Genomic DNA, 26404 nt, shown 5'->3' with positions numbered 1-26404 from the left:
AAGATGTGGGAGGCTTGCCGTTTTTCTTTTCCACCCTGGTGCCCTTATTGTACTGGGATGTTTGTGCAGCTCACAAACTGAACTGAACCAGTAGGCTTACATACATGCTACATAGCCAGGGAGATTTTGCTTGCCGTCCTGGTAGTTCTTTACATTCCTTCCTCCATGTAGCTGGCAACCATGCATGACATCATACACCCCATTAGCTTGAGACTTCAAATTCTGAGCTCCAGTGCAGCCTGGTATTATCCAACATATGACGGACATGTGCCAAGTTGTGTCCTGTACTATCAGGAAAGATTTTGTGCCTTCGCTGTGTTATTTCGGGCTATGCCACCTTGAGGACGACCACCTACCTGTTTTTAAGCCCAACCGTCATACCACAGTCAAGTCCCACTAAAGTCAAAACTGAAAATGCATGCCTAAGGTGACATGATTCTAATGCTGATGACTTGTGAGATTTAAAGGTTCAGGTTTAAAACTCTCCAAAACAATATCACTGAAATAATAGCTATGAAAATATTTAATGATGTTTGCAGATGTTCTCATGCTCTTAGATCAGGGGTGACTGGGTGGCTATGAATCGTAGGGTTAGAAGTTCAATCCCTAGTATGCGGACCAAATGTGTCCTTGAGTAAGATACTGAAACCCAAGTAGTTCCTAGTGCTTGGCACTGGTGTGTGAATGTGTGAACACTTGTGTGAACAAATGTGTATATTTGTCATTGTGACTGTAAAGCGCTTTGAGTACCAAAAGGTAGAAAAGATCATTCACCTTTGTGGAACATCTACAAACAATAATGCCACTGACGTAAAGTCAACAGAGTTCTGTACACATACGGTGTGGATGACCACATCTGACTGTCTAGAAAAAAACTGCCATGAGCTCAATGAGAAACAAATTAACATTCAATCAAAAACAGTATGACCAAGTTTGTAAATCTTCTGTGAAAAACTGCAGCATGATATCATATCCCAGCTTATATACAGTATAAGTTACAATAAGCGCACAGTCATTAGTGTACTACAGACATTTGGTCCTTTGCACAGCTACTGGTGGAAAGACCCTTTTTGGGATAAAACCTCAGTTATTTTCAGTGTAGCCATCACAAGGCATGAGAGGAGAGCAGACTGGTTAAAAAACATGTATTGTGAGTTGGGACTACTGGGTAAGTAGCTGCAGGAGAAACACATGGGTATGATAACACCGCTTTGTTCACTTTTAGGGCACACATGGTCTTTGTTGACTTAAGTTTGTGTCTGCATAGAGCAGGGCCATGTACAGGTCAGCATCTCAGCATCCCATGCTGCTGTGCGCTAATGCCAGAATTCACAGCAGGTCAGAACTCGTCAAATAATAAAACCATTGATGGCTTGTGGCATTTTACCAATGGAGTGCTTACTCGTGCTCAGTTCAGATTTATTCCTCAGATCCCATGTTCCTTTCTTTTTGGCTGTTATTGTTTTTTTTTCTTTAGTGAGGGCTCTATTGTTATCCAGTGTAGACTGACCAATGTCTTGGACCAGCCTGGACATGTAACGAGATGTCACTGGCAGACACAGACATCAGTAAAGTCGGTGCTTACGTTTTTTTTGTTTTGTTTTGTTTTTTATGGGGTGATGTGCAGTGGAAGCCATGGAATTCATATATCCAAGGCTACCAGGTGTGTGTGTGTGTATTCAGGCCCAGGGCCAAGATCCTGATGTGAATGGTTTCACTGATACAAATTTCATCCAGAATTTCAACTGAGACAAGTGTCACTCTCGAAAGCAGTAGCAACAACCATAAATTTCAGACAAAACAAATAAATAATGGACGAGGGCCACATATCGAGGTGGCCCGAGATTCTTTCAGAAGTTACTGTTATACTGACAGAACAGTATTACAATCTGTTTTTGAGTTGTTCCTAAAGCGGGTTTGTGTGTCCCGATCTGGTCTAGTTGGGTGCTACATGTCTAAGTAACATCCACATAAATACAAGGTCCAAAAGTTTCCCGATAGAACACTGAATTGTCACAAGATGATATTGAATATTGTGATGAGTTGTATCTGATCGGTGTATGTATTTCCATTGGTCTGAGACCACTATCACCAACTAGGCTCAGCTCAGTACATTTGTTATGGAACAGAGTACTATGTTTAAACCAAATGTTTCTGGTTTAGGAACAACAGCCTGGGAATGAAAAGTACTCTGGAGAAGAACACTGTTCACATGGTTATGAAAGAAAGTAGATCTGAGTCACACAAAGCAAAAATTAAATAACATAAATCAGTCTCAAAGCAGCCTAATTCATTCACCTTTATTCGTTGTAGAGGGACAATGTACATCAATGAACATGTAAATGTACCTAATTATAGCCAAAAGGCTAGTTTCCACTGGCAGTTCTCCTCCCAGAAGGGACATGGCCACATAACCTGGTCAATGAAGCAATTATTAGAGTAAAAACAGTCAATCAAAGCATACTTGCACCATTCTGAGGACTACTGTGTCCAAATTCTTCAGATACAGAGGTTGCCTTGGTTGGACTTTAAAATGTCCTTGATAGGGGGTATAATTTAATGTAGGAACTTATTTGACCTCAACATTTAAAGTATCTTTGATCCTTAGCAACTTGTGTTTTTTTGCAGCTTCACTCACAACATATAGGAGAGAGATGAGATGAACAAGGCGATTATTGAAGCTGCTAACGATAATGTTGAACTCATTGGAATGCTGACATTCAGAGGCTAAATGGGGTCTAATGAAACAGCACAGTCTTCACGAGTACACTAAGTATAACCGGGTTTAGCTGTAACAGTATCTCCAGTGACTGCTTATTTACTTATGTGATTGACCTCTCTGGCTTATGAATACACAAGAATCAGCTTCGAGTCGGTGGGTTCTCAAGACTATATGATCCTAACTTATGAATAAAGATCTTTATTATCATTGCACGTAAACATGCCACACATTTAACCCTACTCACGTAAGCATGCACATTGAAAAAAGAAACTATGAAATATATTACCCACTTACATAACCCTTTGGCACTTTTACCTACAAATATTACAATACAATATTTCAGTGTTTTTTATTTTGGTATTTATTCAAATTGAAATTAGCATAGACTTACTAGCGAAGCTGTTGCACTAAATGTTATCTAACACCGCAAACAACACAAATTTAGATGTTCGGGAAATAAATACTTTACAAATAGACAAATGTAGGCAATCAGGGCTGTAACGTGTGTTTTTGCTTTTCATTTCATTCTTCTGATCATTTTTTCAGCCATACATCCCATCTCTACTCGTATGTGGGGCTACAACACTGAATAACAACACTCCACTGCATAGTGTTCAAATCTTACAAGCTATAACTTATACTGTAATACATGTGGAGGCGAAGGTGACCCCCACCCTCGTTCTCGCCACAGGTGAGGACAGCTGTCCTCAACTTCCATCGACCTTCTCAATCTAAATGTCAGAGATTCTTCTGACGTCAAAAGTGAATCTATGATTCATTAAGAGAGAAACATGTCAGTTTCCAAAATGTGTGAAAGGCAAGGTTTGGTGCAACAGAAATTTAATGAAAAGCCAAATAACACAGATAGAGAAACAGACTCCGTTTATCAGGAGTTTCAATGGAAATAACTTTTCTCTGATGGTTTATTGTTATTACTTAAAGCATGAAACGGAACACGAAGTCTATTCAGAGAAGAGATTAGTAAGAACCTGATGAAACTCCCATCAGGGTTCTACCTTGAACCAATCAGACAGTTGCACAATAATATTAATTAATGTCTTGGCTTGGTTGTTTGTTAGATGATTAGAAGATGATTCATTTATTACAGCCGATCTCATGTCAGTCACACTGAAATATATTTTAAATAAATGACCATGCCAGAACTTTGGTTTCTGTTGTTTTTCGGCCTATTCATGCCAAATGTTTGTTGACAGGGTGAGAGACAGGACAAGAGGATAAACACATATCTAACCTAAAGTAAGTCCTCAGACTTGAAAGACTATCAGAAATTTTCAACCAACGCATGAAAATAAGCCTGGGAGCAGATTATCTGATTTGGCACAGAGGCCCTGTTAAATAGGACTTGAGCTGTTTTGACGTGTGTACCATACATGCGTGGCTGGAGAGCAATGGAGCGAAAGTGAACAAGTGTTCTGCTGCTGAAGATGAAGTATTGATGGAAGACAAGAAAAGAGAGAGAAAGAGATGCTTAATGAGCTATACTGGTTGGCACAGAAGCCAAAATATGTAAATATAGTTCTTGTTAAAACAGTCGACAGTATCTCTGCCCATCATACGGTTTGATTGTCAGACAGTATTTTATGAGAGTACGGATGCTATACACTGTTGCATGAAGTAATCAATGGGTTAAGCGCAGAGAAAGAATTTCCCCATGAGGGATCAATAAATTTAAAAAAAAGAAAAGGTCTGGGAAAAGAAGCAGAAGACTGCAAAGGTAAAGGAATGTTTAAAAACACATTTTATTGCATTGCTACAGACAGCTAGGGGAAAGTAATTTTGTAAATCCTCTTTTTATTTGCCTCCCGTTCTCTCTCTCCCTCTTTGTCCATATATCTCACAGTTTCTCCCTACTACAGCTACCTCTGCTGCAGGGGTCACTCTGAGGCGACCTGAAGTCAAGGAAAGCAGACGTTCATACAATGTTTACTTCAAACTCCAATCATATGTTCTTACCTGGGAACACAAAAAATAAATAAATACATATAGCAAAAGCTGAACGCCGCAATACTCGGCTCTGCCACATTTCCATCTGTTTTCCAAACCTCTTGATTAAACAAATAAAGATAAATTCCAATGAAAAAGCAAGTGCAATGACGTTCAAGAAGCTTTCAGGACACTGATGGGCTGAAATCTGACAGCTCAGACCACTTCTGTAAGCAGTCTATTCAAATGGCCTCCACTTCACAATTTTTCGCTCATCTTTTCTCTGTCATCTTGCAGTAGAAAATTGACCTTTCTCTCATTCATAATTCTAGGCAATTTTGTCCTTGCAGCTAACGTTCCTCCAGTCTACAAAACTAGCTGGGGGAGGATAGACAATCAATGAAGGCCACTTTATGGAAGATTGCATGTTGCAGATTGCCTGAAAAACTAAAAAGCAGCTCTAACCAAAACTGTCTGCAAACAGTTACATGACTGTATAGGAAGTTATGGCTAATGTTATGCACGGTGTAAAAGTCCGGGAGCTGGTTAAACCCATCGATTGTATATACTATGGACAAACCCATTGTGACACCACCCATTGGATTTTGGACCTGAAAATGAAAGCCAAGGGGGCGGAGCCTGCGGTCGACATGTTGGATGAGCGTTACTCCACCCACACACGGATACTCCAAATATGGGCATGGCAGTGTCGGATGTTGAGACCCGCCCACCCAACTCTCCACTACCTGTTAGTTCAAGTACCTGTCACTCAAAGCGGGAACGCCCTTAATTATGCAGAAATGTAAACCTTAATAAAAAATAAACGATCAACGAGGTTGCCGCTTGGTTACACCTGGTACACCCTGTTGTTAGAGTGCTCAAAAGCATGGTTTATATATATATAGGCCATGACTGAAACTTGCACCGTAATTACGCCAATCATAACTCATATACAAATGTTTGTATCTTTGAAACTCCTCAGTTAACCTGTCTCCGATTGTGGAGATGGAGAAGCAGTTACAGTTGTGGTATAAACCATGCATTAGTGAAAAATAAATTTTAGGACCTGCATTTGATTAATATCCATTGCACCACCTAGGCGCAGTGCTCCAATTGACACTAAATCTCACACTTAGTCAGGGGTAAGTACAAAGTGAAAAGTCTTGTCCTGTTTTCATGGTGAAAATAAAAACGTTGATCTAATGGCCCAGGCATTCAGATGTGAAGGGTTAAAGAGACCGTACGAACCTTCTGGATATATGCAGACGGAACTTACAGAGCTCCCCCCTCACATATTCCTGCATCAAAAACTTCTAAAAGACCTCAGACTGTGAGACTTGGCCCTCACCTATCCTCCACCCGGACACTGAGCACAGGTTCACCACAGGGCTGCATGCTGAGTCCCTTCCTGTACAGCCTCTACACCTACAACTACAGACTGGTCCACAGCAACAACATCACGGTCAGATTTGCTGACAACATCACCGATCGGACTAATCTTGAAGGGAGACGAGGCAGAGGAGATCCAGAAGCTAATGTCCGGGTGTTTAGACAACAACCTGGCACTGAACACCACAAAGACAAAAGAAATCACCATGGACTTCAGGAGGAACACAATTGACCCGCCAACACTCTACATCAACGGCGACTGTGTGGAGAGTGTTCACACATTCAGGTTCCTGGGAGTCCAGATCTCCGATGACTTTACCTTGACAGACAACATCTCCGCTCTCATAAAGCAGCAGCGTCTCCACTTCCCGAGAGTCCTTAGGTAGAGCAACCTGGACAAGAAGCTGCTGCTGGCCTTCTACCACTCCTCCATAGAGAGCCTGCCGTACTGTGTGTCCTCTCCCTGATGGATATCTGCACCAGATGTTGCCTCAGCAGAGTTCCAGCTGTTGCCCTCTAGGAGGCGCTACAGAAATAGTTCCTTTCCGAGAACCATCACCACCATGAACTCTCACATGCTACAATCCAAACCCAACGTAAGCTACACCAATGCTGCTATTCTGTCTATTCTGTTTATAACCTTGCGCAATACATGTTTACATTTTTACTGCTGCTGCTATGACAGGTTTTATAATTTTTTACATTATTTTTTTGCATTTAATGTTTTAACTTTCCCTTGTAACTAATACCTTTTTGTATGTATATATTTGTATATACTTGTGTTTTAGCACTAAGGAGGAGAAGCTCTCCATTCTCGTTATACACTGTATAATGACAACAAGGGGCATTCTATTCTATTCTATTCTTATCTATTCTATTCTATTTTATTCTGGGAATGGTTCTGCTTCTCGACATACTAAGTCATAGTACGTCGCCGTCATTGGCAGGCTGCAGCAGCTGGTTGTCTCACAAAGCCACAGTCATGAAGGCAGATGATTGAAACCAAAATAAAACTACAAATGAGGCTGACAGACCTCAATAGCAGCACAGAACTGAAAAGAGACGATCAACAACTTGGAATGTAGTAGTTGCACATATGGCACATATGGTGGACCACAAACGTGAGTGAGAACATTTAATGGTGATATAAAGTTTGGTGTGGTTGTGCTCCATAAATTACATTCTTTCACTGGTTTGTAAATGACCTCATTTAGCTAACTAACAACCATCTATTGATGTAGTTCTCACCAGCTGTTGACAAAATGTGTCACGCGGTAATACAGTGTTGTACTTTTCAAACTCAAATTGTGCCTACAAAATTCTAACAAATCAGATGCTCACAGTACCTGATATGCCAAAGTCGAAGATGGCTAGATTAACAGTCATCAGCTCAGGAGGCTTCAACTTGGTCTTGCGTTTGATGGTCATGTAAATGACGTAGCCATTCCCTGTCGCAGACATGATTCCTATAAAAGAGAGAGAAAGGGAGACAGATAAGTTTCACTGCCACCACTGTTGATTAATCCCAAAAGAAATATGAGATTCACAGACACAATATGTACAAGGAGATTTCATGAACGCAATCATCCCAGCGTGAATGTGGACACCCCAAGCAGTCACAAGGTGAAAATAAAGTCAGGGAGTAAGAGTAATTTACCACACATCTATATTATTCCCTAGAGAAAGAATAGAGGCCAACCTCCAAACAAGCACAACCTGGCAGACCTCGTATTAACAACATTGTCAATTTAGAGCCAGCTTTTAATTATAGTGCTACAAAGTTCCACCATTAGCCACACATGTTGCACATGTGCATGTACAAACTGTCCTGGAAATCTATGGACATCCACTGTGCCTAATGTTTCCCTTGTATTGAATTACTTTTATTTTCTTTATGCTTTTATGCTTTTTCATCCTGTGTTAATCCCTCGTTGTCTTTTCTGGTCTGGCCTTGTCTGGTCTGGTGCTTTCACATCGACTACTATTGCGGTTACCTACTAATCAAGCTAGCTCAGGAATTTCTTTCTATTTCTGCCAATTTAGAACCTGACTCAACAGTCTGTGCCAAATGTAAGAAACAAACCTCGAACTAAAAGCTTTGTTTCTGACAAATAGATTTAATACAGGCTGTTAGCCTGCTAACTAGGGGTATCGACAACCACGAATTGTGAATCGAATCGAATCGTTGTTAAAACGAATCCTTACACCCCTACTTCTAACTAAAAAGGTCACCTTCTCCTCTCGCAAAGCATTATTTTTTAACATAAAACATGGACACAAGAATTGACACAGTAATAAAAAAGAGCTTAATAGCTTAGATTTATAAACCCAAACTAATGCACAGAACAAAAATGCCCCTCAGTCTGCCTTAGAGCTATGTGTTGGACATATTCCTGGTATCTCCACAATATAACATTCTATTATCACACCACCACGTAAAAGTAACCAGGTTAAACATATACCGAATAGTTGCTGTGTAAATGGATGCACCAACGATAAATCCATAAAAAAAGTGTTTTTATTTATAGTCTTTATTTGTAGTTGGAATGGAAGGTCAAGAAGGGACTAACGAGAGGTCACACAGCTGAGGTGATGGCAGCTTCAGCACCAATTCGAGATGTGTGAAACTTGTTAGGCAGTGCCGTTTGATATGCTGATAAACCATTTTTACTTCTGAGACTTCAGTATTGACACCTGAAGTGTAATGTCAAGAGCAAAGATCCCAGACTGTAAGATGCAAACTGGTTTAACAGCGTAGCCTGGACTCCGTGTGACGTGCGCCGTATTCGGGCACCGCAGAGAGCTGTCAGTTTGATTCAAATTGCTCACAGCAGAAAGGAGCAGAGGTAATTTCATGACACAGTTCTCACTTGTTGAAATCAGCGGTGCAGGTTTAAAACACGCTACGTGAGAGGAGAACCGAAATGATAAGAGCGGCCATTTCTGTTACTTGCAGCATGTTTGTGTGTGACTGTTGAGTGCATCAAGGGGATACGGAGGATGGAGAGATCGTTCAGAGGGCAGAAAGAGCGAGGTGAGCGAAACGGCAGAGAGAAGTGAAGAAGAAAAAAAAATCATTTAAAATCACATTACTACTTTAGCATATATGCTACATATTTAAATTCACAGTACAAGGAGGAGAAGAAGAAGAAGACTTGCCAGGGGAGAGGGAGTGTGGAGTTACCATGTTTACCTGCAGATGCCGTGTGTTACTAGATCTTGTTTGCCTGACGCCTCTGATGGAAACTATTGGGAAGATAATTAGAGCGGTGAGACTACATTTGCCCATAAAGCCATTACAAGAAGCTGCAAAGCCGCAGTGAGCAAGGTAATTATTCTCTGTGGGATCTGTCAGGTTTGAGCGAAGCCTTTCAAACACATGTGCAGTAGGCTTACAGCCTGCACTTGATTCGCTGTGATTATAGAAAACCGGTGGTCAAAGCTAGTGTTGAAGCTGCAGCAAGAACAAAGATGTTTCATTGCAGCCCTGCACCATGACCTTTCACATGTGGGATTTAATGATTCAAGTGGTGCAATTAAGATTTAACTAAGTCCACATATTCTCTTTGATTTACAGTGATGGGTGGGTCTGTATTATTCATTATCAGAATGCACTCCATTCTGGTTTTAGTAGGAGATGTATGAACTGATTACCGCTTGGACAGCGCACAACACTGTTGCCAATCTTCTCCACGAGAAGTAATCTCATTAGGACAGTCCATGACACTCCCAACTGCCGTTGTTGCCTGGCAATGTATGACCTGATTTTGCACTTTCACCTGATTCAGTTCAAGCATTAGGGCTCCCGCTGATCATGTTAATTTGTTACCTCCTTATAAGTGTGATTGTCGCTTTGAAATCACCTGGTCGCCTATTAAATGAACGCACACACAGTCTGGGCTTTAAAAATAGAAAAAACAAAACAAACCCGTTTTAAGTGATTATTGTTTTAATTGATGAAGTTTACTATTACTTAAATCATATTTTATTGTTATGTCATTGTCTGAAAAGCAAAACAAAGCTATCTATCTTATAATAATGTCACCAATTTCCTGCAGTGGCATTTTCCCCCACAAAATCTGAATTCAGCATCATTTCTGTGGATTAACAATTACAAGCAGTCAGTTTGCCTAATTGGTTTAAATGTGAAAATGTGTAGCTGGAAACCTTGTTTCATTGTGTTCGCTGTTGCCGTTTATGCAACATGTGCTATGCTACATAAAGAAGTATCTAATGTTAAAAAGATGTAAGCGCAGCCATCACCTCAAGGGCCATGCCAACCTTAAGAGTAAGACAGTAAGTGCTCTGTGAAATTAGCCTCACAGAGTCTGTCTCCTGTGATAACAGCTGAAATGAAATGGAAGCGACAGTGAAATTAGCAGCGCAACCTCAGCTAATTCGAGGCCACGCTCAATTAAATTGCATTTGATTTTATGTAAAGTTGTAAAATATCATATATTTTAATGACTGGACACATATAGTTTTTGTTGTAGCCACATGGCCTTGGTGGAAAGGGGAACTGACTGTCTAACCGTCTGAAACTAAATTTCATTCTTCCTGAAACAGCGCTTTTTAAAAAAAAAAAAAAAAAAAAAAAACAAAAAAACACAAGCAACTCTAGACATATGTCAGCTTTTGTTTCTCTGGGACTGTTGAATGGCTGTGATTCAAACGAATGTGACGGAAAAAAGCCCCAGGCAGTCACTTCCGAATTACGGCACTGGCCATCAAGTCGTCTGTCAACATCTGACGGCCTGACACCTCCATAACAACTAAATTGAACAAGACAAGAGTGCAGCGGTGTCAAAAGGGGAAAAAAACATAGAGCATTGTCATGTTCCTTTGATTTTCAAGTTCTTTCAGTTCAATCTATACATTGTGTTTAATGTGAACTGACACAACCAACCCCAGCAGGGTTATCCTTCGTCCTCAGCAACTCAAGTGTAAAATTGCACTTTGAGAATGTGTTGACCAAATGTAACGGTACATAATGTGTGGCAGAGGGTGATGTACTCCTTTGTTACTTGAAAGAAAAGCTAATAAATAAATAAAAATATTAAAAACTACAAAACAGACTTGGGTTTGGCATAAGATTCATACTTGAAATGTACTTTTATATTATTATTAAAAGATAAATATATCATTATATCATTTGTTATCACATTTTAGAAGACATTATTTATAAGTTACAGTTGAATAGTTATATAAAACATTTGCAAGACATAACACTTTAGTAATAACCTTATACTTTATCCTTTTATACAATCAATAGTGTCCACGTTCTGAAGGTTACATGTTAGTCATAGAAACATTTTGAGGGAACAATAACAGGTAAAAACCTGTTCATATGGTAAAATTGTAATATTCTTCAGCCCTCGGTTAATAACAAATGTCGGTTTAACCAATGGCAGGTTATCTACAGACACAATAAGACCAGACTTGCTATCACTGGATAGTATATTAGAAGAAATAAGTATAATCAAATGAAAAATATGTTGAGATGGTCTCAGAAATGTCAGTATTTAAAGTGAAAATGAAACAAATACTTTCAATATCAGCCTCACAAGTTTGATTAGTTCTAATGTGGAGTGAATTACAGGAGCAAACTACTCAAAATCATATTATTGTCTCCTCAAATCTGATTCCTTGATCGTCAGCTAAACGTCAGTCCTGTTATGAAGTACCGTGACCGGCGACAAACACAAAGGTGTTTGCTCATGAAAAACCATGTGTGACAAAAAAAAAATAAAAATATTCCAAAACCAAGACTTGAAGACATTTCTAAAGATTTAATACGCGGTGACAATGCCATGTAGCCCAGAGTCAGTCGTGTACTCTAGTCAGTTCCACAAAACTGTGTTTTGCTGAAAATTTCTTGGAAAAAGAAAATCCAATTGAAAGCACATGAAACCAAGCCTTTATTAGGATGATTTGGACAGAACGACTGAGCCCTTCTGACTCCCAAAAATAGCGCTGCAACTTTTTCTTTTCATATACTCGAGTTCCCTTCCCCATGGTTTTAATGTGGAAATCTGAAGAAAAAAAAGTAGTGTATCTTGCTTCTGTCTGGCTCATAGACAGTGTAAGGATGGATGACGGAACAGCTCCTCAAAAGTGAAATCAAAGTAGAACTCCCCCTGGCTGCAGTATAGATTATATGTTGCTGGGACTTGAGTCAAACAAACACATAAAATTCAATCACATAATGTTTTTTGTTGTTCTTGTTTGTTTTAAGGATAGTTTCTCTCCTTGTAGGTAGTCAATACTGTATGATACTAATGCATATTCAAGTGTCCTTTTTCAGAGAAGTTTAGATTTAGTAAGTTATTTGACGCTATGAAACAGGATGTGACCTCAGGATCATTACAAATTGCCAATGCTCCATGAAGTGATCCCATAGGACCGCGAGAGAAGGACAACAATAAATAAATATGTACAGTGTATAATCCAACATTTCTTAACAACTAGTGCAGACAGAGCAGAGTGTAGTATTATTTAAACAGAAACACATTCACATAGTCAATGATCTGGCCAGGGAACATCCAGCTGAATCTTACATACTAGGCAGCCTGTCAACCTCAGTTGAGGTCACTCAGGTTGGAGATCTCTACCTTGTATTACAATTGATGCTTATTAAAAGAAAATTTAGCTACTGTCAGATTGTTGCTCTGTTCATCCACCCCAACATCTTCCCTATGCAGAGTTTGGGGCTTCATGACCTTAGCTCTTCCATTGTGCCATTGTGTCTATAATAGCTGCCCAATGATGCTGTCACACATCGGCCTGGATCAGGTATAAAATGCTATGAAGCCGCTCATATTTTAAACTTAATAACATCAAAGGTCTCACCTAACCGACGACATAGAACTACTAGCAATCAGTTCATCATCTTGTGATTGGCTGTCTCTCGATCAAAGTTTCAAACTGCAGCATCTACAGCCCGTGGCCAGCTGGTACACACATTCTGTCAGTATATTCTTGGAAACCAGAAGAGCTACAGTTAGCTGAGAGGTTAGAAGACTAGAAGGAGAAGCTAGAAAGTGCTAGAAACTGCTGTAGAAAGTTGGTCTCTCCTGAATCATGCCAATCGGTTGGTCGACATTATAAGTTAAATAAATAAGTTAAAAAAAATCTCTGCATAATTTGAATGCTTTATGAGCATCTGGGTGCTGTAGTTGGAGATAAAACTGACGGCCCACTGAATCTCTGGTGATTATACTCAGATGGTGTTGATCTCACATTATAAAACATAATTCTCCACCGTGGCTGGTTTCTAACAGAATAATGTACTTAATAGCATGTGGGACTTCTGCCACACCAATTACCTTTTGACGTATTATTTTGCATAACAAATTAATTGCTTATCTTCATTATAATGCCAAACTGTCATTGCCTCGTACTACTCAGTATTGCTATCAGAAGCGATTTGTCTGGATTGTGGCTGAGCTATTATAGAAGTCGTTCTCTCAGTTGAGATCTCATTAAGATCAAAGGCACGGCCCTTTCTTCTTCTACATTGCCTTTAAAAGGGATGTTGCTCAACTATGTGGAGGTATTCAACCATGTCCGGTGAAAGAGTTAAGTCATGCATGAACGTAGCCATATAGAGTACAGGGATTCCTGGGGAGAACACTGGATAGTTTGACAGCTACTTACATCCTGGTGTTGCCCTTTGTGAACCCGACCAGGAGTAGTCAAATGAACTTCAAAGAGAAGAAAAGAGGGAAAACATCCCCAGGCAAAGACCTGGAACACCATAGTGTCTATTGTTTGAGTTCTGATGCAGCCTGGTAGTTTTATCAACATCACTTTGTATTCAAAGATTGACTGGCTGTTAAAGCAAATAAAAATGAAATACTATCACAAGTCAAATCACAAGTAAAGCTTAAGTCACAAACATAGCATTTTGAGCCATATGTCATAATGAGCTCTTCAATGCATAGTGTCATTAATAACCATTTCATAGTCATTTTTTAAGTAAATGCTGTAGCATTAGCATATTGCAGCATGTAGATATTCTAAATAATCTCCTATCTCAAATTCTCTTCTGTTAACACAGCTCTGCACAATGTCACAAATGGAGCCTGTGGTACAGAAAACTTAGGGATGAAGACACTGTGCTGGACATTATTTATTGCTGTGTATGCAGTGCAACGGCGAGCTTCACAGCACATTTCATTCAATATACAGCACATCTAGGTGTTAATTCATCTAGTGTTAAAGTCATCAGTTTTAATGTAATTATGTGACAGAAATACCACTAGGCAATGTGAGCAGAGCTTCTTTTTACGCGTATGTTTGTGATATTTTGAACCGTACCATTTTGCTAAAGTTTGTAAACTAGAGCTAAAGCTTGTCCCGTCCATGGGCACTTGCAACAGATCTAAACTTCAGCTCCACAACCCAGAGTGTGAGAGATTTGAGATTGCCAAAAAACTTTGATAGTCGGTATAGACTCTGAAGCTACAGCGGCAGCACAGAGCATACGCGTATGTACGTGTATGTTACAACGCAGTACCCAAAATCTTAGAATTTTAAAAATACTGCAGTGAGTAGATGTATTTACAGAGAATGTACACTAAAACTATGTATTAACTTAGTTTAAATAACTATTTTCTACACAATATTTTATAGCACAAGAGAGTAGCACAACCTACATGTATTATAGTAATATGTACAGGGCTAGCATCTTTTTCTGTTGTTATGCTGTTATCTTCCAATGCCTTTTGTGAGCCCAGCCACACAGAATAGAATGCAGAAATGTTCTTTTATCCGACAGCTCCTGTACAAAACCACAATCACTGCAACAATCTGACCACCAAGCTTTCAGCAGCAGAGGGAAAAGAACATCACTTCTAATTTTCCTTCCTCTATTTTTATTAAAACCAGAAAGACGAACGCTTCCCATCCAGCCTATGTGATCTGCACATCCGTACTTCTCACCGCTGTATAAACTACATTCATTTATGAGGACTTATTTGTAAGGCAGTTTCAGTAAAATTAATTTAATAAAAAAGCACAAAGGGCTGATTGTACTTGTCATCATTTCCATGTACTCATATGATGTACTGCACTGGGGGAAAAAAACTAATTGAAAGTCAAGGACCTCAGTCAATACTGTGCAGTTGCAGTGTTCCCATGTAGAGTTATGTGTGAAAATGGATCTTAAATTGGATAACCGCACCACTCAGAAAATGAATTCCATATCCCCCAAAGCACATCATGATGTATGCTACGCTGTCCATCTGTAACTCTCCTCATATTCTAGGCTGCCATGTTATTTCTGTTCCACAGAGAAAAATCATGTAGCCAACTTAAAATATTGTGCCAAACAAATAAATCTATGGTGTCAGCCTTCTTAACTTCAGAAGTGATTCCTATAGCCTATACAGTAGATTCCCATGGATGTCCTAATATGTGTAATGGGCTACGTGAGATGAACATCAGGCATTCTGTGACAAGAAAGAACATTTACAAAAAGAGGCATCTTGTCATCATTGTCATTGTTTACATAGCAGTCGCTGTTAAAAAACAAACTATGACTTGGTTGGAAATGAAAAGGAAAAAGTGGGCTTCCTTGTTAAGGTAAAATTTCCCATCTCCTCCCTGTGGACAATGTGTTTCTACATTATTTTGTTTCCATCTTTGCTCACGACGCTAACAGGTGAGGTTAACCATAACCATGAGTCTCAGCAAGGTTTTGAAGGAGGGTCTCAAAAATATATAAATACTGCAGTGCAACAATCACGATTCTGTCTGAACCAAAAGGTTCATTCCGTTTGATAACACACAGCAAATCCATTCAAAGGTTCAAATTGCGAGTTGGACTGCAAACAGTCTTGGCTCAAACACAGCAAAAAATTTCCCGGTTTGGGATGAATAAAGCATCTATCTATCTATCTATCTATCTATCTATCTATCTATCTATCTATCTATCTATCTATCTATCTATCTATCTATCTATCTATCTATCTATCTATCTATCTATCTATCTATCTATCTATCTATCTCTCTATCTAAAAAAGCAAACCTCCAAGGTCCTTGCTACAATTCTCTGTGAGCGTAAGGCTTCATTAATGCATCCATTTGTTCAGTTTCAACAAAGAATGTTTAAACTTTACACTCATGATGAACAAACCTATGGCATAGAGATCATTTTGTGATCGTATCAGGAAAATCTGATGAACCATGACAAACAGAAATACCAACATGAAACCATAGAAAGACAATACTAGTATTCATCTTCCTATATTTGATTTCACAGCCACAACCAGCTTTCATTGCAGATTGAGTGTGTTTTACTGTGTTAACTATTAATCATTTAACAGACTTTACTTGTCTAAGACCATGGAATTAGTAATGAACCAATTACCCACCGACAGGCTGTCTACAGACTGAAACATCAACAGCTTATACAATCCACAACTGACTGCGTCCCATGAGAACATTAAATTAAAAGGCCAGTGAATAAAACATCCACATTTACAACAGAGTGAGGAAACCAAACACACTGCACCATCTTGTGAGTTTGGAGTCTGAGTCCATGCAGTACTGTCCGAGAGTGGAGAAGCATTATACTGTATTAACTATCCCAAAAGACAGAAACCATCCTTAAAAAAATTTATTTCATGTGTACTTGTAACGTCTTATGGTTTGGCCCAAGGCCCGTCCACTAACATGGAGGAGGTGGAGCTTGTGACCTATACTGCAGCCAGGGGGAGCTTTATATCCTTTGGCTTCACTTTTGAGGAGCTGTCATGACTTCCATTTTTTTTTACAGTCTATGGTCCAAACCCATATAATATACAGTATGTAGAGAATATTTTGTAGAAACGTAGTACAAGTGTTTTTACAGGGCATTATGTTGACACTGAGCTGCTGACCTTTCATAGTTTGGATATAAAATGCCATCACTTCACCATTTTAGGCAATTGGGTATAATTTTGTCATATTTAGAGCAAACAGTTACTAGTGATCCTGACCATCAAATTCAGTTCATCCTCTGGCCCAAGTAAACCTTGGAGGCAAATTTGAAGAAATTCCCTCTACATGTTCCAAAGCAAATTGGGCAACAGTAAACACTGCGTATTACAGGAATACTATAAGTCACATAGAACGCAGCCAACTGAAGTGGATTACTGCCCAGCTATATTAACTTATAGGAAATCAGCTATGTGAGCCTGGACCTGCTGTTATTCAGTAAATGGGGAAAAGTTGATTCCAGGACACACTTCAAAGTGCAAAATTAAAAATAAAAAAATTCCACTGATGAAAAACACATGAAGAATATAAAAATAAAATAATCTTCAGTTTGGAAGAGGGGATTGATTAAATAAATAACTATTAAATGCAGAAATAAGAAATTCACTATTAAAAAAACCTATTGGTAAGTTAATTCATGTTTTATTATTTGGACAGTTTTTCTGAAGTCGTCTGTGGTTTCTTTTTGTGTTGCGCAATCTTTTAGTTGACTCTTCTGGGGGTTTTTAAAGACATTTTTGGAGCATTTCTTCTTCCAAATCCTATTTGGTAAAAACAGTCTCTATATTTGCCTGTGGTTTTGTCTACCTGATTAAATTTGAGGACGATAAAAGCTGCTGGCGCTGTGTGAGCCGTAAGGAAAGGGTTTGTACCGGGGATGAGACTTCTAACACCTTATCAGATGATATTTATTTTCTTTCCTTCTTACAGGCATTGGGCAAAATTTCTCTGACGGAAGCCCCAATAGCTTCGGTATATGTCAGTTTGAGAATAAAAGCAGATGCCGTCATCACCCTATGAACTATTAGATGCTGTAATTACACAGTCAGTTATGTCACCAAGAACATTACGTGCACTACATTTTAAGATTCTGAGTACATATTTTATGCACACACTAAACTGCTGATGTTGATTCTACAGGCCCTTTTTTAGCAGCTTAGTTAAGTTCTGTTAAAGTGATGTCATTTGTGATTCAGATACAGGCTTTTGGGACATTTACACATCTTACGTTTACACCCATAGCTGCATGGTTCAGTGATATTTGGTACTTGGGGCATGAGAGAGAATAGTGTTATTACAGGGAGGAGGAAGACACTTTCTTTTCTCTCACAAGTTGTATTAATCAAGGATTTTCTAACTTACTTTGCAGTCTCCATTAATAACCACCATATCTAACAGCTACATCTTTTCTAAATATGAGTACTGAATGACAGGGACTTGAAATGCTAAGTGGATATGAGAAGGTCAGAAGGTTTACATTAATGTGATGGAAGCCCTCTGATCTAAACACATATGGATACATTTAGCAACACTGATAACACTGATAACGGATAAGCAAACACAAGACTGCAATGTACTGACCAAGATTTTGAATACAGTGGCAGTGTCTTCCAGTTGGCACAGCTGAGGAAGCAATAGTTAAGAAGCTACACCAAATCATCTAGCAGCGGCGAGTCTGACTGCAAAAAGTAATTTTTTTACTAATAACATTCTGTTTCCAGACACCACAGGACACCCTCAGAAGACCTATGTCCTTTCTCTGATGAGTCACAACTGAGAGACCTACACAATATTAGGAAGATGATCATAATGTTATGCCTGATCAGTGTACAAAGAGATGCTTCTGTCATTTAGCCTATCCACACTGATATAACTGGGATAGGACCAAAATAAAAGAAACATACTTCATACTTCAATACTTCATCAGTTCCAAAACCTACAACCTCTAAAAGGACTGTACAGCCCAATCGACAGCCAGAATACATTTACTGGACAAGAGAACCTTCAGGAAGAAAGGATTTACTGCAGGGCTGCTCTTTCAGACCTCATGTATTTTAGTTTGGTATACCTATGAAACTGCTGAGTGCATAAAAAAGACCAGTAAGTACGTCAAGTACTTTCAACACTAATGATGCCATCCGGTGCTGGCAAAATAACAAAAAAGAGCAGAACCTGTATTCCAAAAGTGTGGGAATTCTTTAAAGATGATGGCAGAATCAGTATCTGGTCTATTTCCCGATTTTTCTTTGATTGTTGGTCAGTAGCCAGTGCCCGAGAGTAGTCATCGATTGCCTATTTGTTGTTTGTCAGACAACAACTCAACTCAAGAACAGTCTAGAGCAGATGGTAATTGCTAGCGGTAGATTTCCAGTGCAGTCCTAACTTGCAAACACAAGTCGTTTGTGTGCATGAAGACCTATAAAACTAATGGCGCAGGTGTCCATTTCCATTAACATTTAAGCTAACACTTCACAGATTTAAGGTTCTGGGTTCACGTATTCTTCCTCCCCTTTTCAAGCACAGGTTTCCTCTCACATTCTATAGTGTGTTAGGTTTATTGATTACTCTAAGCTGATGTAGGCGTGTATGTGAGTGTGAATGTTGACCTTCTTCAGGATCACAATAAACACAAGGCTCTCTTGGCTAATCAGTAACAGAATATACTGTAGTAACCATCTTTCTGAATAAGGACATAAATAAATATGAAACATTCATTGGACTGGATCCAGTAATGTTAATAAAAGCTGAAATGAAGGAGCCACCTCGTCATACTATGGCTATAGCTAACATAAAAAGAGAGCGTGACATACACAGATTCTAGTGCTGTCAGGAAACCTCTCCTGACAGATAAAGGTATTTCAGAGAATCTGGTTTGTGTGGGATATGTTAACACAAACCAACACACTGATTAAAATGCTCTTGTCAGACCTGAGAATGAAACTGATATGAGAGTCAGTGCATACATGTGTGGAGGAGGGGATTAGCCTAGCTCATTAGCTTTGGCAGTGTAGTTAGCTTGGATTGTTGTGCATTCCCTTGCACTTTCAACTGAATACAAATCAGATGACAAATTTCTCAACAAATACAGATCCAAGTACACGATTGCTAACTCCACCGAAAACAAACCCTTACACCAAACATAGCAAAACACACATACAATATTTAACCATGCTACAGCGTACTTAAAAAACTAGTGCAAAATATCATCTCATCTCACCTTCTACAGCTTAATCTTCACCAGGGTCACAGGGGTTTGCTGCAGGTCACCAGCCTGACGCAGGGCTAACACAGAGACAAACAACCATTCACACTCACACTCATCCTAACTAGCATGTCTTTGGAGGTGGGAGGAAACTTTAGGAAAGCCAGAGTCCCAGACCTTCTCACTAGGAGGCATCAGTGCCAACCACAGAGCCACTGTGTCACAGCAAAATAGCATCATGAACTTGGTTGTCCGGAATTTCTTATTTCTGCATTGAACATGGATTCTGTGGGAATCGACATGCCTGAGGAACTACATTTTACTCTGTGCTGTACCGTGACATTTACATGTGCAGTGCGGCAGTTTTTCTTGTTCTGTGACCTTCATATCAGGCTCTCTGGGTTATTCATAATGGCTCTAAGTAAACTGCAATACATAGGGACCACTGCATGATGCACACTTGTAATTGTCCACAACTACTGTGTCAACAATAACAGCATAATAATGTTTACCTAGCTCCAAAATGGCACAAAGACATCAGAGACAAATGAGTAAACACAGCTTGGAAAATCAAAAGCTACCCAAGCAGTGATAAATGCAGACTGGGTAATGCAAGCTAAGCTTAGCCACAGTCCTTGCAACGAGGAGCTTATGCATATAATGTTAGCATAAGAAAAAAAAACTGCAGTAGCCACTGATGGCTGATAGTTAGATGCTAAATAAGAGGAATAATGACACGTTTTTCACTGGCAGAATCTAAGTGGAGTTTGAAGAAAGTGGTTTGAGCACACAATGGATGTCAAGTTTTATCCTTTATATGGAAGCCAAAGATCCTTAATTGCACAGTTAAGAGTTGTAATCCTTCCTCCAGCCACTGAGGTTGGTTGATAGAAATGAGAGAAAACATTAGCAACTTTCACATAAGTCCTGAAAGCACACAAAGAGAACTCAATCGAACAGAAATGTTGTACTTGTGCATTTTTTAATTTAAATTAATCATTTGCGCAGATATATGAATGAGTATATATGAGTTGCAAAAAGAGCACTTTCTTTCAGTATCCCATTTGACCCCCTTGAGCAGAAGTAACAGCAACTAAATGTTTCCGGTAACTAATCATTCGTCTTAAGCAGCTTGGATGAATTTTATCCCATTTTTTTGTCCAGAACCACTTCAGTTCTGAAATGTTGGTGGGGTTCCTCACACAGACTGCTTGCTTCAGGTCCTTCCACAGCATTTCTATTGGATTAAGGTCAGGCCATTCCAAAACATTCATTTAGTTCTTCTTTAACCATTCGACTCGTGTCCTTGGGCTCGTTGTGTTGCTGCATGACACAGTTGCTCTTCAGATTCAGAAGTCCTGACGCTTTCTTTTAGAATTCTCTGGTATAATTCAGAATTCATTGGTTCATCAATGACAGCAAGTCATCCTGGACCAGATACTACAAAACAGCTCCAAACTAGGGTATTACCACCCTCATGTTTCATTCTGAGGCTGGAAAGCAGTATTTTCTGTCTTCAAACATAACAATCCTCCTTTAACTCCTTTAAACCAAATAGTTGTACTTTGGTCTCATCCATTCACACAAAATTTCCCAAAAGTCTTCTGGGCACACCACAGTTGTTCAGTGTTCTCCTGATTTTGCATTTATGACCATTAACATTAGCCAATGTGAGAGAGGCCTTTAGATGCTTAGAAGTTAAAGTGGGTTTATTTGTGACCTCTTGGACAATTATGTCTCTTGTTTTTGTCTTTGTTAGTCGACAACTGTGAGGGGTAACATTCGTAGATCTCCTACATTTGTTCAAAATCTGACTGTGGATTTGTGGATCCCAATCTCTGTATAGATGGTTTTGTAACCTCTTCCAGCCTGACAGCATCAACAACTACTTTACTGAGTGCCACAGAAACCTCCTTTGTCTGTGCCACAATACACTTCCACAAATATGTGTTGGGAATATCACACTGTGACAAATGCCTGATTTTATTTTTATTTATTTATTTTTTTTAAACAGGCCACTAAACGACACCTGAGTCTCATTACATTGATTGTAAACACTTACACTGTACATATGAACTCTAATTTTGCCTTAAAATTAACTTCTGATTCTAAAGTTGCACATAGTCTTGCAACTTACGGATATGTGATATTGGTTCATTTTGCTAAATAAACAAAAACACAAGTATAATAGCTGAGTTTCAATAATTTACTTTGTCTACTTTGAAGACTGATGTCAACTAATGTTTTGAGTCATTTTTTTATGTAGAAATATAGAAAATTATGGGGTGCTGCAACAACTTTTAAGTGACACTGCTTACTGTAACCAAGCCGATCTCAACAATGACCCCTCTTTGTACTCTTGCCTCGCTAAAGGGTCTCCTTAGAGACTGCATTACCAGAAAAGGTCACTAATTAGATTTTCTATTGAATGCTAGTAATTGAAGTCAGTCATCTTCACAGAAAGAAAATGTTCCTAAGGAACTGATTTAAGACCAAAAGACATTACAGGCAAAAATGCTACAATTTCCACTTATTAGCCCACATTCTTTTGGCAAGAGAAGATCACAGAGAGAGCTGAATGAAGTGATGTGCTTGAAACCTGTATGAATAGGTGTTGGAGAAAAATTCCATCTGACTACTTGTACAATATATTTGATAGCTCAAAGAGAGTATCCTTCGTAATGAAGTATCTTCTCTCACTCAGATTTGTTGTTAGGGATGGCTAAGACTTGATGGCTTCTTCAGGGACGCAGCTCACTGCCTACCATAGGCGGGGGCTTTCTTTTCTTGTCACTTTACTGTGAATACTAGGGTTTTGACAAGAATATGTATGTGTACTGAATGAAAAATGTTAACAAAATGTACTATATATTGAACCAGATAATGATGTAAATCCAAGCAGCTAACATTGACATGCTTTTTTTTCTTTCTTACTGGCACATATTTCAACATGAGCTGGCAAGAAGGTGTAATTAATAATGATTTCCCTCCATTTGCCCTTCTTTGTTTCAGGGTCGTGCCATTGTTCATGCCGGCTCACCGACTTAACTCCTGCTTCATCCTGTTTCTCATCATCCTCCATTTCATAACAAATTAATATAATAAAAATTTATCAGTGGTTTTTGTTTGTTGTTTGCGCTGCATTAACATTAATAAGCATGTCAACTTATAGCAGGAGAAGTTACAGGCCACTTTAGACTGACGTCACTAGGCAATGGTAAGCTAGCAGCTGTGTTTTACAGTTGAGTCGACCATGAAATCGGAATTCCATTCTTACATCCTAATATCATTAGTTTATTATATTATTACATGTACTCGTCCCCTTTTTTTATCAACTTGTGACACTTCTTTAAACACCACTGCAGCACTACCATACAGCTTGAGCTGTTATCAGTCGGCAGCACATTGTAACGCTGCCTAGACAGAAAATCAGTATCCGAAGTTGTCTTTAAGATCATGGACAGTGTAATTGAAATGAATCAAATTCTGTTTCGCTGTGTTATCTTTCGCTCCTATAAATCTATGCTAACGGCCCTTTAACATGCATTCATTTTTCTCTTTTTCCCTCCCTACCCAGCTGGTTTCTTCCTCTTTGCCTTTTCCACTGCTCTGGGTGCTCCTTCATGCTAACTCTGGGGGTTTCAGGCCAGGTTTTGTAAAACAGCTTGATACAATTTGCACTGTTATTGATGCTATATAAGTAAAACTGAATTGGAATTAACTTTTAGGTAAATGGAAATCAGGAACATGCAGATATTTCTTTTTTTTTCATTCATTTATGTGCGCTAATTAGTTTTTCTTTCTTCTCACCACACACATACGAGACTTTGTTGTCTTTTTAGAATGACTATACTCTACCCACCAGGACCTAAAACAAAAACACTGAAACACACAGGTAAACAGACAGAATCCACACACAAGGTCCTGGTAGCACTCGAGGGCTGTCACAACTGTAATTAACTTCTAGCCCTTCCTTACTCACACAGCTTTGTTCTTTCATGTAGCCATTTGTCTTCGTATTGTTGCCTCCATCAGTGCAGTGCATGTTATTTTTGCTTATTTACATCACACTGAGGCAGCGTTCAAAGGGTTTTGAGGAATTTCCCACAGAACCATGGTGCACTTCCTTCACTGTCAGCCAAAGTAAGCTCAGACCACTTCCTGATTATCCTGTACTAAAAAGAAGCTGACCTGGACTGCTTCTAAATGGCCTGATCAAACTAGATATTTCCTTTATCAGTCATTGGGCTGACAGACAGACAGACATGCCATTCAAGACACACAATATTTTAAGACAGTGATCACAACGAAATGGACAATTGTAAAATAAGACACTGACCTATAATACAGATGTAAAAAGCTGCAACAATATCCGCTTCTCTGGAGAGCTTGGAGGCGAAAGGGTCACCGTGGAGGAGATAATGGGGCATGTATGAAGGGTGCTGCCACGTCTCGTTCTCCATCACTGCCATCAGTGGGGAATGTCCTGTGAAGTGGAGGAAAAAGGCCAAAATGATTGAGCTGCTTCCTTGGATTGAAAACACAAACACTCACGTAGGCATGGGGTAAACAATACTCAAAACAGCATGAGCCTACCAACAGATGCAGTGTAGGGAATGCACATGTGTAGCTATCTGTGTGAACATAGCCTATATTTAACAAGATTGCATGCTCTAATCCCACTAATATCACTGATATGAAGCAGATATCAGAATCTGATGTCACCAGCGTCAAGTAGAGACAGTCCTCCATCCCGCAAGCTAGGAGGAGAAATGGGCCCCAACTGCAGAAGCTGTCAAGACGAAGTACATTTTAGACATTTCAGTCACGGTAGGAAAACTAATATAAGCGATGGCAGAATCCATTTCAGATCCCTGTTGTGCAGTGTTGAGGACGTGCTGTATATTTAATCTTTATCCTTTTATTAGAACGCCCTGCGCCATGCTTTTACGGAGAAGGAGTACGCTATTTGAACAGCTGCTAATAATAAATAATAGTAATAACAACAGAGACTTCTGATATTTTGGTCTCATCTTCTAGTGCATGGTGTGGTTTTTACCTCCGATGCAGTTGAGTATGGTCTGTGTTAGTGGTCTCAGACAGCTAGCTCCTATTGTTCTCAGTGTGCCGTTCTCTGAGGACCCTTGGATTCAAAATGTTGTAAGTAAAACTCTAATACGTCAGCTAGTGAGCTTGCAAGCCAAAATTACATTATAAAATCAAGAGGGGCATAAAATAAATGAGCTGTGTGGAGAAAATGTCATCAAAAAAAAAAAAAAAAATGAATTCTCAAATCGAGCCGGGTGATTATTTGGTAATTGTTTATTGGAAGACAGACTGAAAACTTTAAAAGCTGGTTTTAGTGGTGGGTGGATGAAATACTGCTCTGTGGAGCCGCAGCAGTTTGCACAGGTTGGTGATATTTCCTTAGTTTGTCACTAATGCGGCACTCGTCAAAACAGTATTGCGATTTAATCTCAGTTTTAAATTACTTTGTCACAGCAACAGTTGCAGACGAGGACACACAAGTACACACAATGCGTGCAGTTCATCCACAAAATACACCGAAGGCAGAACCGCTGCAGGGGGCACACCACAAATGGCCAACAGCGTCCGCAGGGCACATGAAAAGAGGGTCTGAGTCTGTCCCCAAGCAAACCAGTCTTTTTGGGGGGGCTGTTCACTAATGTAATGCATGGTAAAACACCTTGCTGATGGCAATATATTTAAATGCAGTATATTTTCACTAAATCTCAATCTGTCTTGAATGGCTGTTGGAGAAGAGGAGAGGAGGTGGAATAACACAGCTGTCAGCACATGTAACAACATGGTGGCATTTATTAGTGCGGTGATCATCCAACATTGTTAATCCAAAGGTAATGATTTTCGCAGAACTACAACTGAGATAATGATTGTCATTTGTTGAATAATCTGTAGGCGTTCTTAGACACACTGATAATTTGATTTATTTATTTCATTTATATAGTACCCCAGATAGAGACTCAAATATCACACACTGAGGATGAAAATAGTATCCCTCAATGCCACATTTTAGATGACATTTTGTGTACAGAGTAGTAGAATATTATAATTTGGAGCCAAGTCTTTAGTAAGTATGTGCTGCATGCAACTGGATAGTCCAACAACCAATCAGAGCCGTTCTGTTGTAAACAATTTTAACTTCACAGCGCTCAAATGATTTAATTGGTCCAGCAGATTATTGCCAGAGCAACTCCAGACCAACTTTCGCCACAAAAATGTTGCAGAGTGAAAAAGAAGCCTACAATATTTCCTAATGAAATGTAACAGAGTATAAGTACATAAGTACAATATTAGGAGACTGAGAAGCCAGCAGTAGCCAGGTAGTAGGTGGGCTACTGGCTAGC

The 26404-nt window shown here is 39.3% G+C and overlaps 1 protein-coding gene across 1 annotated transcript in view; it reads right to left on the bottom strand.

Moving 5' to 3' along the window:
* The window catches only part of opn5 (opsin 5), a 60612-nt gene that overhangs the window by 18232 nt on the left and 15976 nt on the right, over window positions 1-26404 (bottom strand). Inside the window, exons 2-3 of the mRNA XM_047573065.1 lie at window positions 24358-24504; window positions 7402-7521 (exon numbers count right to left, since the gene is read on the bottom strand). Of these exons, the coding sequence (XP_047429021.1) occupies window positions 7402-7521; window positions 24358-24490 (253 nt within the window). The 5' untranslated portion in view covers window positions 24491-24504. The remainder of the gene's footprint in view (window positions 1-7401; window positions 7522-24357; window positions 24505-26404) is intronic.

The sequence above is a fragment of the Mugil cephalus genome, chromosome 21 (genome assembly GCF_022458985.1).
Source record: "Mugil cephalus isolate CIBA_MC_2020 chromosome 21, CIBA_Mcephalus_1.1, whole genome shotgun sequence".
NCBI lineage: Eukaryota > Metazoa > Chordata > Actinopteri > Mugiliformes > Mugilidae > Mugil > Mugil cephalus.
This window is presented reverse-complemented; position numbering and strand designations above follow the sequence as displayed.